Raw genomic sequence first — 19,561 nt, forward strand, 5'->3', positions numbered from 1 at the left:
GTCCTTATGGTATGTCGGAGTCAGGTGGCTAGTTAGAAGGAAAGAAAGCCTCTACTTTGGGCTCCTAACAGACCTCTTTGCCCACAGATGATGCGATATGGACAGTACAACTTCATGAACTCGCCACACGTAAGTTTCCCTTTCAATGATTTCTGACCATCTTCTGTTTATCTTCACATTTTTATCTAGAAAAGTTCTTCTCTGCCTTCCCACTTATTTTAATGATAACACAATAGATTCACCAGGACCAACGTGCAATTAAGAATGTTTACCCCTGGAGCAAATTTTCTTAGGGGCAGGTACAGAGGACAGTCTTCTCAAGTTAGTCACAGGGAGGGCAGTCTTACCAAGTAACCTGTAGGTAGAGAGAAAAGAGGGATAAATAGCAGAAGGATGCAAGGGAGAAGGGCAGGACCCCTATGGCATCACATAGTACAGGGCCAGGAAAAGACCTCAAAGACTGCAGAAAATGGCAAAAGACAAAAGGGATGAAATGTGCCCTGTGCCACTCTGGGACAAAGCCCTGATGTAACCCCCCTTATCCCTACTCTGTAAAGGTGTCAGAAAAGAACAATTTTACTCCACTATTTCCTAGCTTCCTACTCTTCTTCCTCTTAATCCACAGGCATTTATTAAAGTGGGCACCACCCAAAGAGAACAGAGAGACATGATCCTTGTCCAGAGAGGCATCTAATATAGTGTAGAAGAGATGAGCTCAAATCCTGCCTCAAACACATCATGGCTATATGACCCTAATAACTTCTTACTACTCAAGTGAACTCTGTAAGACTGGAAGTTGTGAATCAGATAAGAAGGGGAAGGATGTGGGAGCCCAAATCAGATGACAAGAGGAATCTAGGAGTCTCTGATTTTTCAAGTTTATGGATTGTCTAAGACTTAGTCTTCTATTACTCTTTTCTCTGTTGCTGGGTTTGTTTTTGTGTTTGGGTCTCTTCATTACAAAAAAAAAACCACAAGTCTATTTTAGGAAAAGGAAAATCACCATTTACTCGGACTTTACAATCTCTTCCCTTTAATGTCTTTTCCCCTCCCCTTTCTCCTTGATCTACATCACTGTAGACATCACATTATGTAATACTAACTCAAAATAAATTCCTTATGCAATCCTAATTACACAGTTTGAAGCAAATGATACAGGCTGGCAGAACCACCAACCAAACCAGAAAATCTATCATTTTCTTCCCCTTCCTCTTTTTTTTTTCTTTGAGAACTTAAATGCATTTCTGAAATGAAACTCTCATTTGGCAATCCCCTGCAAGGATTTCCCAGCTGCCAGAGTCCAACTGACTTGCATGAGGTTTCCTGGTAGCCCTGCGCCCTGCTCAAGTTTTGGGGAGTTCACACCAGGGGATGGGGATTGGGTCTCTTTGCTGTTAGTGGTCACCAAATGTCATAGCAATCCAGATGTAAAGAATCTTCATTTTCAATTCCACCCCCTTCACCATTGTTTTCCCCTTCTAGATGGCACACCTGAGTCCTCTGTATGGATACAACATACGGCTCCCTCAGCAGTTTCCACAGATCCAGATGCCAATGTGGCCCCAGCCACCACCAAATGCATGGCTTCCCCAGAATCCCATGCCACCAAACTTACCAAGACCACAGATCAAGGCAGGGGAAGGCCAGGCAACCCCAAGACCCAGCCAGCCACTACCAACAAAACCACCAACGACACCAAGGCCACCTACAAAGCAGCCCCCAGAAGGCCCCCCTCGGCCTAAAGAAGAGGATCAACAGCCTCCAGTAAATGTTTACTACTTGATTATTTCAGGAGTACTTAAGGGAGAATGAGAAAATTTCATTGACCCCTGCTCATTCCAATGCTTCTTCCAGACAAGAGTCATCAAACTATCTGATGTGGCTAGAACTAAATTGTCACATATTTAAATAATAGTAATGATTAGTCATAGTATTTATATAACACTGTAAAGCTTACAAAATGTCTTACATATATTATCCCCATTTAATAGATGAGGAAATTGAGGCTGAGAGATATGTCCAGGATCACACAGCTAGTCAGTGTCAGAGTCAGGATTTGAACTCAGGTCTTCCTAGCTCCAGGGCAAGTATTCTATCCCCTGAGTATACTTTCTGCACTACTTAAAATGGTGCTGAAGCCACTTATTTATTCAATGAATCAAGTCATTGACCATTTAAAAACATGTTACTTGGGTGAAACTGTTGGAATTCAAAGATGCTGCTCTGTCTTTATTTTTATTTGTTTTGTTCCATGACGCAGGTTTGCAATAGAAACTTTGTTCTTTCTCACTGGGGAGAGGGGAAGGTGGGAGAGAGAGAAGATGGATTTTTGTTGTTAATTTTTAAAAACAGAGATTCTCCAGTCAGAATGGTCATGAGCCCTGGACCAAAAGTTCAGAGATCTCGATTGCTGTGTGACCTTCACAAGTCAATCTATGACTCACTTTCCTCATTAGTAATGCGAGAGAGTTATCCAGCATGACCCATATGGTTCCGCTTAATTCTAAAATCCTGTGACCTAAAGCTCTTAGACCTAGAACTATGTTTCAGAAGTTCAATATTCAAGGCATAAAGGAGAACAACATGGTGTACCAGGTGAGTGGAGTCTTGACTAAAGGTAGGAAAGTAAAGTAAAAAGACTGGCGGAGAAGGGAGGACTGAAATTATTTTTTAGCTGGAGTATGGGCCTCCCTGGAGTAGTATTGCATAGAGAATAGAGAACTGAACTTTAAATCAGGAAGACTAAATTCAAGTCTTGCCTGTGACACATATTGACTGTGTGACCACCAAGATGGATGGATGGAAATAAGAATTCATTGAGCATCTCTCTTGTGTCAGGCACTATGCTAAGCATAGTGCTTTACACATGTTATTTACTGAGATCCTCACAACAAATCTAAGAAACAGGTGCTATTTGTTATAATCCCACTTTACAATTGGGGGAACTGAGGCAACAGAAGTGAAATGACTTGCCTACAGTCACCCAGCTAATAAGTGTCTGAGGTCACAGTCAAGCTCAAATCTTCTTAACTCTAGACCTAGCACTCTTCCCACTGCACCAGCTGGCTACCTCTAAGGCTGTAGGAGATTTGAGTTGTTGATTACATGCTATGAACCATGATAGATAAGTAGACAGAAATGGTAGGTGTAGATAAATAAAAATAAGTGAATAGATGAATATCTAGATAAGTAAGGATGTGGAAGATAAAGAGAAATGACTGATGAATAAACAAACAGTAAATGAATAAAGGTGAAAGATGATAGATAAATCAATGAAGTAAAATAATAAAATAAATAATAAATAAAAATAAAAAGTAAATCAAACCCTTTCATTTCTCTGAATCTCTTTCTCTAGCAATACCCGTCATTTGGCAATGGGATGTTTCCTTTTCATCAGCCACCCTGGCATATTCCACAGGTGAGTGAGTCCTGGCTTTTTGTTTAACCCCTAGAGAGGAAGAATAGCATTTTGCCTTTTTCATTAAAATGAGCTTCTTAGATAGTTTTATACCATGACAGAAACACAGCTCTGTTAGAAGAGTCAGTGATTTATCCAAAAATGATCCGTCAAATCAGATACCTGGCACCATGTGGATTAAAAAAAAAAAAACCAAAGGGTTGGTTTACTGAATGTTCAGTCAATCAAACTCAAGCCATGAAGAAGGAGGAACCGTCTTGGGATTAGGTGAAAACTGAGTTCAGAACCAGCTCTAGAATTTGCTTAGTCTGTGACCTTAAGTGAGGCATCTTTTCTCAACTAGGTTTCAGTTTCTTAATCTGTAAAATGGGGCTAATAATACTCAAAATATCCACCTGACTGAGGTAAGTGCTTTGTTAACATTAAGGTACCAGGTAAATGTACAAAACTTATGTAGACACAGCCCACATTTTAGCAAGAATAGGGATAAGATTCAGCGAACAAATGAATGATGATTTTTTTTTAACCCTTGTACTTCGGTGTATTGTCTCATAGGTGGAAGATTGGTAAGGGTGGGCAATGGGGGTCAAGTGACTTGCCCAGGGTCACACAGCTGGGAAGTGGCTGAGGCCAGGTTTGAACCTAGGACCTCCCGTCTCTAGGCCTGACTCTCACTCCACTGAGCTACCCAGCTGCCCCCTGAATGATGATTTTTAAAGCAATTTGATGTGCAAAGCCCTGGGACTACAAAAAAGGAACTCACATTCTGATGGAAGGAAACAATACTCCCAGACTCCCAGATGAGGAAATTCCATCTTCCAATGCAAACCATTACCTTCTCTGAAATTTACTGTTTTAAGAGAGTTGCCCAAGACACTGAGAGTCAGTTAACAAACAGATTAAGTACTCACTATATGCCCAGGTACTTTGCTAAATGGGAGGGACCCAAAGAAAGGAAAAAAGATACATTCTCCCAGAGAGAAAATATAAATGTGTAACTAGTTACAATCAAGATATAAGCAAGGAAGATAGCGGTAACTGAGAGGCTAGATACCTCATCATTCGCAATAATACTATCATAATATAGTATATGGTATGACATACATTGATAAATATTACATAATAATATAATGATTGATTATGATGAAAATAATAGCTAGCATTTGCTTAACACAGTAAGGTTTGCAAAACACTTTACAGATGTTATTTCATTTTACCCTCAAATAACGCTTAGACATAAGTGCTATTGTTATCATTGCCATTTTGCAGATACAGAAAAGTCAGGTGAAGTGACTTACCCATGGTTAGTATTTCAATCTGAATTTGAACTCAGGTCCAGAGCTCTATCTACTCAACCACTGAGCTACCACATAACCAGTATATATTGGAGATGAGTAAGGTCATCTTGATAGCCACTGTGCCTTATAATTCATATAAATTCGAACTCCATCGAATATACTGTCACTACTAAAATCTTCCTGTTGCATTCTAGCTTTCTAATTCATTCAAAATACTTTCTGGATAATATATTATCACTAATCTCCACTCCTCAAAAATCATATCAAATCATAGCATCATAAATAATGGATTTGGTGCCCAAAGGGACCTTGGAGGTCTTCTAGTCCTTCCACTCATTTTCTAGATGAGCAATCTGATGCCCAGAGAGGGGGCTTACCCAAGTTTACACAGGTGATGGAGGTCAAATGTGAACCCAGGTTCTCTGACTCCAAATCTTCTTCCCACTGTACCCTACTGCCTTTCAAAACCAAAGGAAGGCTGCCAACCATGCCCCTGTTCACTCCTCCTTGTGCTTTATTTTCTCCATTTAGCAAATGGGGGAAATGATGTATGGTGAAATTGAAAAAGTCTCACCTGGCTAGCTACCTAGGTGTGAGTCCCATGTTTAGGTGAGATGAGCATGAGACCCACTCCCCAAGTAACCTGATGATGGCTTCTTTAAGGCTGGGATGTGTCTGTCTGCTATCAGGTATTCTTCACTGGTGGCAAGAGATAGAAGTTAGCTGTAGAGAGGGTCAAATGTGCCTCTAAACCAAGAGTTCTTATCCTGGGGTCTGCAGAATTCATTCATTCATCCATCTGATTATTTATTTATTTATCCATCCACCCATCCACCCATTTATTTATTTGTTTATTTATTTATTTATTTATTTGTTCATTCATTCATTCATTCATTCATTCATTCATTTATCTATTTATCCATCTATTTGTTTGTTTATTTATTTATTTGTTCATTCATTCATTCATTCATTTATCTATTTATCCATCCATTTATCTATTTATTTATTTGTTTGTTCATTCATTCATTTGTTTATTTATTTATTTTAGGCAATGGGGGTTAAATGACTTGCCCAGGGTCACACAGCTGGGAAGTGTCTGAGGCCAGATTTGAACTTGGGACCTCCCATTTCTAGGCCTGGCTCTCAATCCACTGAGCTACCCAGCTGGCCCCCTGTGAAATTTTTTAAAAATATATTTTCCTTACTATATTTCAGTCTAATTGGTTTCCTTTATAATCCTACGTCTTTTATGCATTTAAAAACATTATTCTGAAAAGGGATCCATGAAGCTTCAACAAACTGCCAAAAAAGATTTTTAAAATGTTAGGTTAAATTATTTGGCATTATCAGTGTCAGGAAAACCTAAATTGTCCCATGTGAGACAGCAGATGTGTGGCCTTGGGCAAGTCATTTAACTCCCCTGAGCCTCAGTTTCCTCTTCCATAAAATGAAAGAGTTGGACTAGATCAATTCCAAGTTCTCTTCTAACTCTAAAGATATGGTCCTATGATCATTCTTTGATGTAGTCTGTCTTGGGGTCTCGACTACCACAGAACCTGAGCCTGCCCAAGTCACATCAACACCTCACCTGAGCTCTGGGCTCTGTCTCCCAGGGGGTCAAAAGCCAGGGCTGTCCAGAATGACAGACCATCCTAGCTGAGCCATGTATCAACTTTCCAGATTCTTACCTGATGGCTCGGAGTCTCACCAACTGTCTTCTACCTCTGATAGGAGCTCAGACACTACCTAAACACCTTTTATTTTCTCCTCTATGGAGGATGGGCTTTGTAGACCTTATCTCTTGTGCTTGTAGCTCTTGCTCCATATCTTTCTCCCTATGCCTTCCTACTGCGGATATTGAGTATCTCAGAGCACTAAAACCTAAATAGCAGTGAGGAATGCAGTCAATGGGAAAATCTGAGTTCAAATCAATTTACAGCACTTATAAGCTGTGAGACCATGGTCAAGTCACTTAAATCTGCCTCAGTTTCCTCATCTGAAAAATGAGCTGGAGAAGGAAATAGCAAACCACTTCAGTATCCTTGCCAAGAAATCCTCAAATGGAGTCATGAAGAGTCAGATATGTCAGAAAACGACTAACAACAACAGTGTTGAGATAAACCATAGATGAATGTGTTCAGTTCTGGACACCACATTTCAGAAAGTGCAAAGGAACCCAGAACCCTTCCCAGAGAGGATGGCCAGGATGGTAAGGGGACAAGAGACACTATCAGATGAGGATATGTCCAGGAAATGGAGGCTTTTTAGCTGAGAGAAAGGAGAACAGTGTTTGCAGGGCTTTCGTGGAGAAAAGGGATTTCTCTTATTTTGTTTATCCTCAGAGAAGAGACCTAGAACCAGTGAGTAAAAGTGTTTTATAGAGACAATCTATTAATTGATTAGCAGGCATCTGTGAAGGCTTACTATGCGGCTGATGCTCTACTAAGCTGTGGAGATAAAAAGCAAATTCCATCTTTGCCTTCAAGGAACTTATATTCGAATGGAGGAGACCAACATGTAAATAAATGTGTTTATTCAGAATAGGTGGAAGATGGCCTTAGAGAGGAAGACACTTGCAGTTGTGGTTACCAGGAAAGGATCCCTGGAAGAGGTAGTGTTTGAGGTCAGTTGTAAAGAGATTCTAGGAGATGAAAGTCCTAAGGAAAAGAACTTTGGACATAGAAGACATCTAGAACCACAGAATCCCCCTGAGAAAGCTGCCAAGTGGAGACAACAGAGGGTAAAGGATAAGGGAAATAGTGTAGAGACAAGAAGACTAGAAAGGACATCAAACCTGAGCCTTGCACAGCTGAAGGTACAAGATGTCTTGGCCATGTGTGTTGGTGAAGAGAGAGGATTCCAGGCATGCCTGTGTCAGGCTGGGAGATAAAGGGTGGATTGTTGTGTGTAAAGAAAGAAAAGGAGGGCCAGAATGGATGGCCCCATAGTATGTGTGGAGGGGAGAAAATACAAAAATATAGGAATGGGGCAAGTTGAAAAGCATTTCAGATACCAAACAAGAGTTTGATTTTGGTTTGATACAATAATTAGAGCTGCCCAGATGGAATTGGCTGCCTCAGAAGGTGTAAGTAAATCCTCCAGCAAGGAAGGTTGGATGGATCATCAGGGGGGATATTGTAGAAGGCATAGGTTGGACTAGATGGAATCTATGGTTACTTTGAAATCTGAGATTTTATTGCTCTATGTGCAATCTATCACCCCCATGGATAAATTATTAATAAATATATACTATAGGTCAACATGTAAATATATTCCATATGTATGAATATATAATGGAATTTAGAATTACATAGTAGAAATCTAGAAATAGAATATTAGAAATAATGCATGTTCAAATATAGAATTACATATTATATACAATATAAAACATTAGAAACATACATTTAAATATAATTATATATTATAAATATAAAAATATGCAACATAAAATATATTAGAAATAGAGAAATATACTGTACCGGAATATTTAATTATATAGTCAAAATATAATGTAAAAAGGAATATATATTAGAATAAAACTTTAAATAGAAATATATTTGAATATAGACATATCAGAGAAATATAATATATCAAAATATAGAAATATATTAACAAATATATAATTATAAATTTATTAAAGAAAAAGAAATGATATTTATTTGTATTATATTTATATTATTTATATTCATATTATATGTAAAATTTATGAATAAACATATACTTTTATGTATTATAAAATAAATATATGCCATATTGAACATAGAATTATATGTTGAAAATATACAAATTTAATATAATATAGACTATATATTAAAAATATACAAAATATATTAGAATCATAGACATATTTTAGAAATATCACATTAGAATATAGAATTATATATTAGAATAATGTTAGAATATAAAATTATATTAGAAAGATAATATGTTAGAATGGAGAATTAGATAACATATTAAAATATATAATTATTTTATTAATATAATTCATTAGGATATATAGTTATGTATTAGAAATATAGAAATATGATATATATTAGAATATACATTTATATATTAGAAATATACAAGTATAGTCAAATATACACATATACAGTAGAAATATAAAAATATAATACACAATAAAATGTATAACTATGTATTCCTATTAGAAATCTATTATCACAAAATAGAATTTTATATTAGAAATGTATAATATATGAAAAGATATGGTTATATGTTAGAAATAAACTATAATTAGAATATGGAATTGATATTAGAAATACACAAATATGTTAGACTATTAAATTACATATTGGAAATATATTAGAATATACAAACATATTTCTAAACATATTAGAAACATATTAGAATATAGAATTGTGCTTAATATATAAATTACTCAATTTATACATACATATATATATTTAATATATGTTAAAACCATTTTCCAAAGATAATTTTGATTTGGATTCCCAATGACCTTCTGTTTGAAAATATTCTAATTAAAATACAAAAAGAATTTTTTTATTACTCCCATCCTAATTTGGTTTTGCATTATTAAGATTTCTAAATACACTTTGAAAATGTGAGATCTAGTAAATATGGTAGAAAACAATAAGTTTGACACTTGTGGCCACTAATAATTCAGTAAGGGTCAATCAATGTGACTTCTTGATAAACTTTGGCACTGTTTTGTTTTTTTTCCACTTACAGCTTTATAATCCAGGAGGCTTTCCATCACCACCAAACAACCCATTTCATGGAGTAAGAATTTATTCAGTTATTCTTATTTCAAAGTGTTTGTTGTTCTTAATTAAATATGCTAAAACCACAGAAAGGAAATCCATTTTGCTGGGCATTTGTACTACAAGTCCTTCACTTGAGCCTCACATCTCCCATACCTGGGGTCACCCTAGATGTAAAGGGATCCTCAACAGATAAATAAAAAACAACCATTTTAATCTTCATCATTAGATCCTCTCCTGGAGGCTCATGGGTATATGTATATGCATGAAGGGGGATGGTCATTGGAAGAAAGTACCCCAAAGCCATTCTCTTTATGAGAGGACGGATACTGACACCTTTGGTTTTACCAGTAAAATTATATATTAGAACTATTTCTGATTACTGTCAAGGATTCAGAAACCACCAGACGTCCAAGGCCATTACACTCATAACACACAGAAGTTTGTTGCACTCCAACCAGCAGCTGATAATAAATTAAATCAATGCTGATGGTGTTAGAGGCATCTACCTGGTGCAATGAACAGAGCACTAGACTAGGAGTCAGGAAGACTAGAATTGAAATCCTGCCTCAGACACCTCCTGTGAGACCTTGGGCAAATCACTTGATCTGTGTCAGGCTCAGTTTCCTCATCTGTTAAATGAAACAAATAGCATCCACTTCACCGGGTGGCTATGAGGATCAAATAGGACAACAAACAGGAGTGTTTTTTAAACCTTATTATTACTATCCAATTTATGGATGGGGAAAGTGAGGTCAAAAGATGATGACTTGCTACTGATTCCAAGCTCTGAATTCTTCTAGATCATTCTAAATCCTTTTTAATTATTTAGAGGATTTAAAGGATCCCTTTAAAAAGTGAAAAGTGCTATTCAAATAATAATTTACATTTATAGCATGATTTAAAGTTAGTTAACCTATGTTTTGATTCTTACAACACCCTTGTGAGGTAGGTAATTAGGTACTGTTACCTTCATTTTAGTTATTCAGTTTACCAAGCATTTCTTGAGCCCAAGGAAATTTAACAATTTAAATTTAAATTTAAAATTTAATTTAACAATTAAACAATTTAAATTGATCAAATAATTAAAATCATTAAAAAGCAAATCACAAAAGCAATGTGCCCTAGTGGATGAGCTTGGAGTCAAGAAAACCTAAATTCAAGTTCTACCTCTGCCACATATGTACTGTATGATCTTGGGAAAATCACAACTTCCCAGGGATTTGCACCAGGGAGATTCCTCACCTGGAGTACCTAAGCTAATGAAACCACAGGCTCAGTCCCCATCCTTATAAATGTTAGGTATGGTAATGGGAAACTGAATGAAGCCGGTCCTTATCAGCCAAATATTTAAACTCGAGTAATCCAGGAACATGAAAGTTGATTTCTGATTTGATGCCTGATGTGATTGCTCACCCCTAAGTAGCTCGGTGGCATAGGGCCTGACGTCAGGGAGATCCATGTTCAAATCTGATCACACTTCCTAGCCGTGTGGCCCTAGACAAGTCACTTAACCCTGTTTGCTTCAGTTTTCCTCATCTGAAAAATAAACTGGAGAAAGAAATGGAGAACCACTCCAGTATCTTTGCCAAGAAAATCCCAAATGGAGTCACGAAGAACTGTAGAATAAGTCCATTCTTTGTGACTAGCACAGAGACAGCAGGCAATTCTTTCAAAAGTGAACAGGGCCAGAAAGATGGCAGTGATTCTCTTTGGCCTCATGGAATATCTCTTAGTTGAGTTAACCTTGTTTTGTCCCTTTCAGCGTATGCCTCCAGGGTATGGACGTCCACCAGTCAGCAATGAGGAAGGAGGGGTAAGTAGAGTTCTAGCCATAGACCATCACTGGAAATAACCCTCTGGCCAATATTCCCCTTCAGTTCAGGGTTCCTGCAAAGGAAGCCACTCCACAGTCAGTGAATCTATACAAGAAACATCAGCCTTTGTGCCCAAGGAAATCAGATGGTGGAGAAAAGAAAATCTAGCAAGGAAGCTAAAAGCTATTACACATAATCTCTCTCCATTTTATTCTCCTAATCTTTGCCTGTGAGAGAAATCAAAGAGCATCCAAAATGTACTTTCTTCATCTAGCAACATTGGAAACAGTAAAAAGGAACCCGAGATAGCTTAGAGCCATGGCTCTCTGAATTTGAAGGTCATCTCATCCACTCTCCTCATTTAACAAATGAGAAAACTGAGGTTCAGGAAGGCTGCATAATTTGTCCAAAGTTACACATTGAATTAATGACAAAAGTGAAAATTAGACTCCAAGACTCCTGAGCACAGGCCCGTGCTAGTGTTACAAACTTACCGTCTAAGGTCCTGATTTTATGGAGCAGGAGATCCATACGTCATCAGCATTAAAATTAACAAGTGAGCTGGGTGGCTCAGTGGATGGAGAGCCAGCTCAAGAATCGGAAGGTCCTGGCTTCAAGTGTGGCCTCAGATACCTCCTAGCCATGTGACCCTGGACAAGTCACTTAATCCCCCTTGTCTAGTCTTTACCTCTCTTCTGCCTTAGAACCAACATACAGTATTGATTCTAAGTTTGAAGGTAAGGGTTAAAAAAAATGTTTTTAAGTGAATTACTATAACTGGGTCTTTTCTGGGGCCTCAGCAATGTAGGCAGACATGAGCTCTATGGGTCCCTGGTGAAATCCTTCTGAATGAAAGACTACCTATCTGGCTGATTAGATATTTCCTATCTTAGCTAGCTTTCCACTCTCTTGAAGCATGGGAATGGAGCTTCCACGCCTGTCACTACAGCCAGTACTACCACTAGCAAAGCCAGTCCCTAGACCAAGAGCCACAAAAGGATTCAGGCAACAGGAGCAATACAAGAGGCTCCTGAAATCACCTTTTTTAGTACACTTGAGGAAGGCTGTGATGGAGAGGGGAAGGAGAGATCTCGGAGCCAGGATCAGAGATCTAAGTGAAAAAATACTTTCATTTGATCACTTTTAAATGTCTAGTCGAATACATGTTTGTAACAGGAGTTTTGTTTTTCTTTTCTCCTCAATGGGGGCAGGGAGGAAGTGGGAGCAAGAGATGATGGCTTTCCATGGATTGGAAAAAGATAAGAATTTAATCTAAAAAAACGAAATTAAAAAGTTGGGGGAAATGTATGGCTAAGAAGAAATAGAGCACCAGAATTGGAGGACCTGGATTCAAATGTAACTGCAAGGCACTTCCTAGCTGTGTGACGCCAAGTGACGCTCCCATTGTTTAGCCCTTGCCATTCTTCTGTCTTAGAATGGGTACTAAGACAGAAGGTAAGGGTTAAAAAAAAAAAGGAAATGGTGGTCCAGGAAGATCTGTCAAACATGGGAGGCCACGGAGGAGAGGAGACCCCAGCACACCACCTTATGGAAGAGGGGGAAACTTGGGCCAGGAAGCCCAGGTCAGGTTGAACCCACTGCTATGGAGTCTCGCTATAGGAGCAGAAGATGTGGTCAGGCAAGGGAGGAACTCACCCAGTATTCAGCTCCTGGTTAAAGGGGGAACACCACCTGCTAGCTTCTTCCTTTTTTTAATTCATTATTCTTCCAATTGGGTGCCTGTCAAAGAAGGAGTGGTATCAGAATTCTCTAAATTGTGTCACCCTGACAGAAGTCTGGTTGCCTCGTGCTAGTTTACAGTTCTACTTGGAGTCCACTGCAGCCTAGATCTAGATGAAGGATGATGTTAATAAAGACAAACTATAGATGGATGGATAAATAGATGATGGAGAGAGGGAGGTGGATGGATGAGTAGGTTGAGAGATGACAGTTACTTGGATAGATAAGTGATAGATACATGGATGGATGGTAGATGATAGATGATAGACGGATAAATAAGAGGGAGAGGGAGAGAGTAAAGGAGATGGCAGCAAGTTCTTTCTAAAAATGCCATTATGAAAAATATAAGAGAGGAGCTTTATTAAATGCCTGACTAGGCTCCAGTGCCAGCTGTGCCACCTGTCATCTCTGTGGGAAACCATTTCATGCTTCTGAGCTTCAGTTTCCTCATCTTTAAAATGGGTATGATGACACATACCCTACCTCCCTCATAGAGCTTTAGAATCGGCAAAGTGCAATGTCATTGTGAACTATTTTTTTCTCATTTTATTTAAAATTGTTTTAGTCTTAAAAACTTTTAATTAATTAATTAAGAATATTTTTTCCATGGTTATATGATTCATGTTCTTTCCCTCCCCCTCTTCCCACTCTCCTCCCATAGCCAGCAAGCAATTCCACTGGGTTTTACATGTATCATTGATCAAGACCTATTTCCATAATATTGATATTTGTACGAGGGTGATCGTTTAGAGTCTAGAGCCCCAATCATGTGTGATCAAGCAATTGTTTTTCTTATGTGTTTCTGCTCCCACAGTTCTTTCTCTGAATGTGGGCAGCATCCTTTTTCATAAGTCCCTCAGAAATGTCTTGGATCATTGCATTGCTGCTAGTAGAGAACATTACATTCGATTGTATCACAGTGTATCAGTCTTTGTGTATAAGGTTCTCCTGGTTCTGCTCCTTTCACTCTGCATCAATTCCTGGAGGTCTTTCCAGGCAAACTATTTTTATCATAGTTGTGTTTAACCAAGAGTACTGCCTTCAGAGTGAAGGTAGGAAGAACCTATCAGAAATGGCTAGGTGGTGCAATGGATAAATATTAGCCCTGAGTTCAATATTATTCAATATTAGGTCTGAGGAAAATAATAGCAACCCCTTTCCAGGTTTGCTGAGCAGGTTAAATGACAACATATTTTTGAAAATTGCCTAGTGCATAGGAGATATAGAAATGCTAGCTAGGATTTTATTTTTTTATGATTATTGTTGTTGATGTTGTTGTAGCAGGAAAACCTCAGGGTATACTTGGACCAGATTGGGAAATCTTCGGGGTCTTCCTGGCTCCAATCCTTAATTCCCTCTGTGACCTTAGATATGGAATCTCACCTGCATGGCTCTTACATTTTAAAATGAGAACAAGAATACATTCTCTCTATCCCAAAGAAGTTTCTACAATAATCAATATGCTATTTCTGTTACTATGGATACAGGGGCATCCTCTGAGAATTGCATCTGGCCTCCTCTGGATTAAATGAGCTCCAACATCCTTCTAGCTCTCATATTCTGAGTTTCTGATTCCATATTCCCTGCTGAAAGCACTGAATATCACATTAACACCAAATAAATGTGATCACCAGGGTTCAGTCTTTTTTTTAAAACCCTGACCTTCTGTCTTAGAATCGATACTGTGTATTGGTTCTAGGACAGAAGAATGGTAAAGGCTAGGCAATGGGGGTTAAGTGACTTTCTCAGGGTCACCTAACTAGGAAGATTAGATTTGAACCCAGGACCTCCCATCTCTAGGCCTGGCTCTTCATCCACTGAGCCACCCAGCTGCCCGCACCAAGGTCCAGTCTTAAGCAGTCTTAGCAGAGGGGGCAGCTGCCCATGATGGGCTTGGAGGGGCTCAGGCAGATTCTTGTTACAAGAATCCTACACCCATCAATGCTCATCAGTGCATAGAATTCCTCCAACAGGAGATAATCAGAAGACTTAAAAAGCAAACTTCCTGAGCAGAGAGAACAACTGAGAAATAAGTAGTGAAGATGTAAATAATTATCAACTCCTCCCCTCACTCAAGGTTTGCTGGGGATGTAGGAACTGAAAGAGATGGGAGAATGCTGGGAGAGAGAGAGAGAGAGAGAGAGAGAGAGAGAGAGAGAGAGAGAGAGAGAGAGAGAGAGAGAGAGAGAGGGGAGGGGACACCCAAAGAGCAGTCTGAGGATGCTTTAAGGCAAATTCTGCCTACTTCACAATTCCACTTGGGACGGGCCTTAACATGGCTAGTGGCCTATGGTGGAAGATGTTTTAAGCAATCCAAACGACTTGGCAACTGGCTTTTTCTGAATTTCTGCCAAGTTTGGAAGCTTTTAGGGGGGTTTTGGTCCAGATTTTTGGTTTCATGGCTACTCCATAGTTCCTGGGCCTCTCATTGCACTGGCATAAAGAACTTGAAAGTGAAGAAATTCCTTCTATTGATGCAGAGCACAGAGAAGTGAAGTGATTTGCCCAGGTTTACACAGCCAGTACATGTCAGAGACAAAACTTGAATTTAGCTCTTGCTGACTCTTTAGTCACCACCCAATGCAACCTACATAGTTTAATATAAGAAAAGAGATTCTTCTTGAGAGCAGTAGTCAATGTAATACGTGACCAATGGGATTCCTGCTTCACATTAGAAATTAAAAATAAAAACATCAATGAGCAACAAAAATAAATGACTGATTGACTTCCCTTTCCTCCCTACAGAATCCTTTTTTTGGCTATTTTGGATATCATGGATTTGGAGGACGACCCCCATATTATTCAGAAGAGATGTTCGAACAAGACTTTGAAAAGCCCAAAGAGGAAGATCCACCCAAAGTGGAGAGTACCACCGCAGCCCCTCTAGCTAACTCCACAGTTCCTGAGAACAATTCAACTCAACCAACCGTACCTGTCTCAGGAGGGAGTCAAGGTGGAAATGAGACCAGCACAACAGGGAAGGAAGCTGAAGTGCAGAACCCTGGGATCAAGTTGGCTCCTGCTGTTAATGTCTCTGGCCATGATGGACCAGGAAGCCAGGTTCCCCCTGGCCCATATCAGCCAAATATTCTTGAAAACTCTCCAAATCCTAATTTAAGAGGTTTTCCCATCAGCAGACAATGGAGTCAAACAAGCTTCCCTGCAGGACCTAGACTGACGGTGCCTTTTTATAGAAATTATCCTAATCAAAGGAGTTACCAATGGCCCAATTTAGCTTATGTAAGCAAGCAAATAGTTCGCCCAGGAAACACAGCTTACCAAAAAGCTTATCCTTCCATTTCTAAGAGCAATTCTCCTAATCATGTATCTAATCCAGCAAATAACAGAAGAAAACCCCAGGGTCCAACCAAACAACCTGAAGAAATAAATGGTGGGTTAGCAGGTCCCAAGCTTGGCACTGCCCATAAAGAGGAGCAGATTCAAAACCCCAAAGAGAATCCAGTGACCCAGAGAGAAAGAATAACCTTTCCTACAAGGGATCCAACCAGCACCTGGAGAAACCCACAAGGTTATGAAACCAACAAATCAAATTATAAATTAACTCCTCCAGAGGGCAGCCCTCCAGTACCAAGTATCAATTCTGTTGACCAACATGAAAATTATTACCCAAGGGTAGATTCCAGGAGATTCCCAGCTGGTGTACAAGCATCAACTTTTCCCAAGGGGATGGTTTCAGAACCAAGAAAAGGTCCATCTGATTCTGAAATTAATCCACCGGAAATGAAACACGGAACCCATCAGACTGAGGAAGGTCCGTACCCTCCAAAAGAATCCTTTTTTCTGGGAAGCAACATATGGAACCCCCGAAAAGGATCTCTAATTTTTGAGGATGAACCTACAAGGCAGGAAGGATCTTTACTTTATGCAGCCCTTGGAGCAAGAGGAAATGTCCCCTACCCTGAATATGCTCCCTATGATCCTCAGAGGAGCTCTCCTTATGCCAAAAGTAATATGTGGGATGAAGGAGATGAGTTTCCTGGCACTTTCAGACCAGCAAGTCAACCAGGAAATCCATCACATTCCCTGAATTCTCCTTCAGGTCAGAGACATCCATCAACTGACAATGAAGAGGATCCAGTTGACCCAATGGGTGATGAGTTTTACCGGGGACCTGATGCATGGGGTAAGGAATCCAGTCTCAAAGGAAGTCAAGTTAGATACCGTGAAAGATACCCATATGCCCCCAGTCATCCATCCAAGCCAAAAGAATACCTTCAACATTCCACAGATAACCTAGTAAGACAAAGAGATTCGTCTTATGGTGAATATTATCCCTGGCACGCAGAAGAGCATTTCCCACCTTACAACATTGCTCCTCCTCTAACACCACCAAGAGAAAACAGTGGGTATTATTATCCTCCTAACACCTTTGAACAAGAAGAGAGTACACCATCTCCATCTTGGGGGTCATGGGACCAAAAGAATTATGTCCCAGCAAATAAAGGAAGAATACCTTATTATAAAAGATATTTCTGGGATCAAGCCACCAATTTACACAAATCTGCAGCAAGTGCAGCGGAACAGAGAGAACATCAAGCCCACTCCAGTAGTTTTCCAGCTGGGCTTAGAGGAAGCCTAACATACCAAGAAGCAGAGAATCTGAACTATGACAGTATACACAATAACAGGATAAATACTCCTGAAAAGGGACAGCTTCCCGTCACTGACTCTGTGATTCAAAACAACCTAATATATCAAGAAGAAGTAAATTCATATCCCCCAGCCAGCCAAAGAAGTCCCTGCTGTGCTGGTGAACCTCCAGGACCCAGAGAAAGTCCTCTCATTCCACTAGATTACTCTCCACCCTTTGGTCTTGTTTCAGGCGATGATGGAGAAAGAAATCCCACAACTACCGAGGGCAGTCACACTAAGCATGCTAGGCACATCATCTACCCCACAGACATCCAACCCAACCAAAGAAATAGTTCAGAGAAAAATCCATCCGAGAAAGGAGCAAATCCAGACCCTTTCAGGGATGACACAGCCATGTTGAAAAAAAGCTTACCCTGTTCTAAAAAAAAAGCTTACCCTGGCCCAGCAGGCCAGATAGAAAGCGTACCTTTTTCTGAAGCTGACTCCCTCCAAGCAAACATGCCCTGCCGCAAAAGTAACCTTAGAGAAGGGAACAACGTTCTTGCAAAAATCTTGGGAGCCAACCAGTTCAATGAAAGAACCAGTAACCTTATTCCTGAGGAACTTGAGGCTCCTGAAGAAAATCTCAGGCCAGAAAACATCCAAAGTGAAGGGGGAGGAAGTGAGGGTCGCGTGAAACAGAAAGGAGTGCCTAATATCCAAAAGGTGCCATGCCTCCACTCTAAACTAAAGGACCATCTCCTTTCCAGCACAGGTGCTCCGCTTGGCAAGAGGAGACCAGGCCCGTCAGCTGGAGAGCCAGCCATGGTCTCTGCCCAGCCCAGCAGCACACTGACTGGACTGACAGCTAAAGAGCAGCTTAGTGGTACAAATATTGACCCACTTGTTGCCTCAGAGCCACCTCTTTCCTTTCCATCTCTTTCAAGAGCAATCCCAAGGAATGCAGAGCTTCAGGACTGCCTGCTGCTCCAGAGCTAGGGAAGATAATTGGCATGTTAGAGCAGTAGTTCCCAAACTAAATTTTGCATTGCCAAGATTTCTTTAGGATCAAAATATATCTGGTGACCAACTCCCCCCAGACACCCAAAGTTTCCTAGTCACAGCAGCTTTGGTGGTGTTAGGGAAAATCCTTCACAGAAGCCCAGGATGTAAGTTATCCAGGAATGGCTGGATCTTGTATTCACATGGCAAATTGCAGGGGCACAACCGGCCATGAAGGCCTCCAGAGGCCTATCTTACCTATCCTAAATACTCTTTGCTTGCTTTGTCCATTTCTGTGAAGATGCAACATTTGCAAAACAGTTTGCTTTTGCAAGAATTGGAAGTCTAAGGACTCTCCATTTGAATGTGGAACTCTCCACTCAATCTAGTCTGATCTGTGTATTTTTCACTTTTTTAAAAAAAAATTTGGGTCTTTGTTGGAATGTTTCCCTAGTTCTCTCTAATTTAAGGTTCTCTTTGTGGCATGAGAAACAATGTGGCACGGTGGAAAGAGAGCTGGTCTTGAAGCCAGGAAGGCCTAGAATCAAGTTGTGCCCCTCATTTATCCAGGATCTATGACCTTGGGCAAGTTAACTTTTCAGTGCTCTCTAGACAATTCTTTAAGGCTATGAATTGCAGAGAAGGTGTTAACCTCCATTCATGGAAGGAGTTTCCTCACCCAGGAGTTCCGTATGCAAATAAAATCATAGGTTCAGTCCCTCTCCCTAACCCTTGTGCATGCTCTTTCCCGCCATCTCCCTCTTTCTTTCCTCATCTGAAAATTTCCTCTTCTATCTCTCTCAATTTTTCTTTCTTCCCGGTTCAGGTTTTCCCCATCTTTCTTCCTTTGTATCATGATTTTCATAGTTCTTTCTACCTTCATACTGACTTCCTTCTCTAACCCCATGGCCTGCCCTTCTTTTATTAGCTTCTCTTCTCCCAGCCTTCTATTCATTCACTACATTCTAG

General features: G+C 39.7%; 1 protein-coding gene across 1 annotated transcript; it reads left to right on the forward strand.

Moving 5' to 3' along the window:
• Positions 1–1,527: 1,527 nt before the first annotated feature.
• On the forward strand, positions 1,528–18,589 carry ENAM (enamelin). The gene is made up of 4 exons (XM_044681151.1): positions 1,528–1,764; positions 3,356–3,418; positions 11,206–11,256; positions 15,743–18,589. Exons 1-4 carry the CDS (start codon positions 1,549–1,551, stop codon positions 18,587–18,589), a joined length of 3,177 nt encoding a protein of 1,058 aa, XP_044537086.1. The 5' UTR covers positions 1,528–1,548.
• Positions 18,590–19,561: the final 972 nt, after the last annotated feature.

The sequence above is a fragment of the Gracilinanus agilis genome, chromosome 6 (assembly GCF_016433145.1).
Source record: "Gracilinanus agilis isolate LMUSP501 chromosome 6, AgileGrace, whole genome shotgun sequence".
NCBI lineage: Eukaryota > Metazoa > Chordata > Mammalia > Didelphimorphia > Didelphidae > Gracilinanus > Gracilinanus agilis.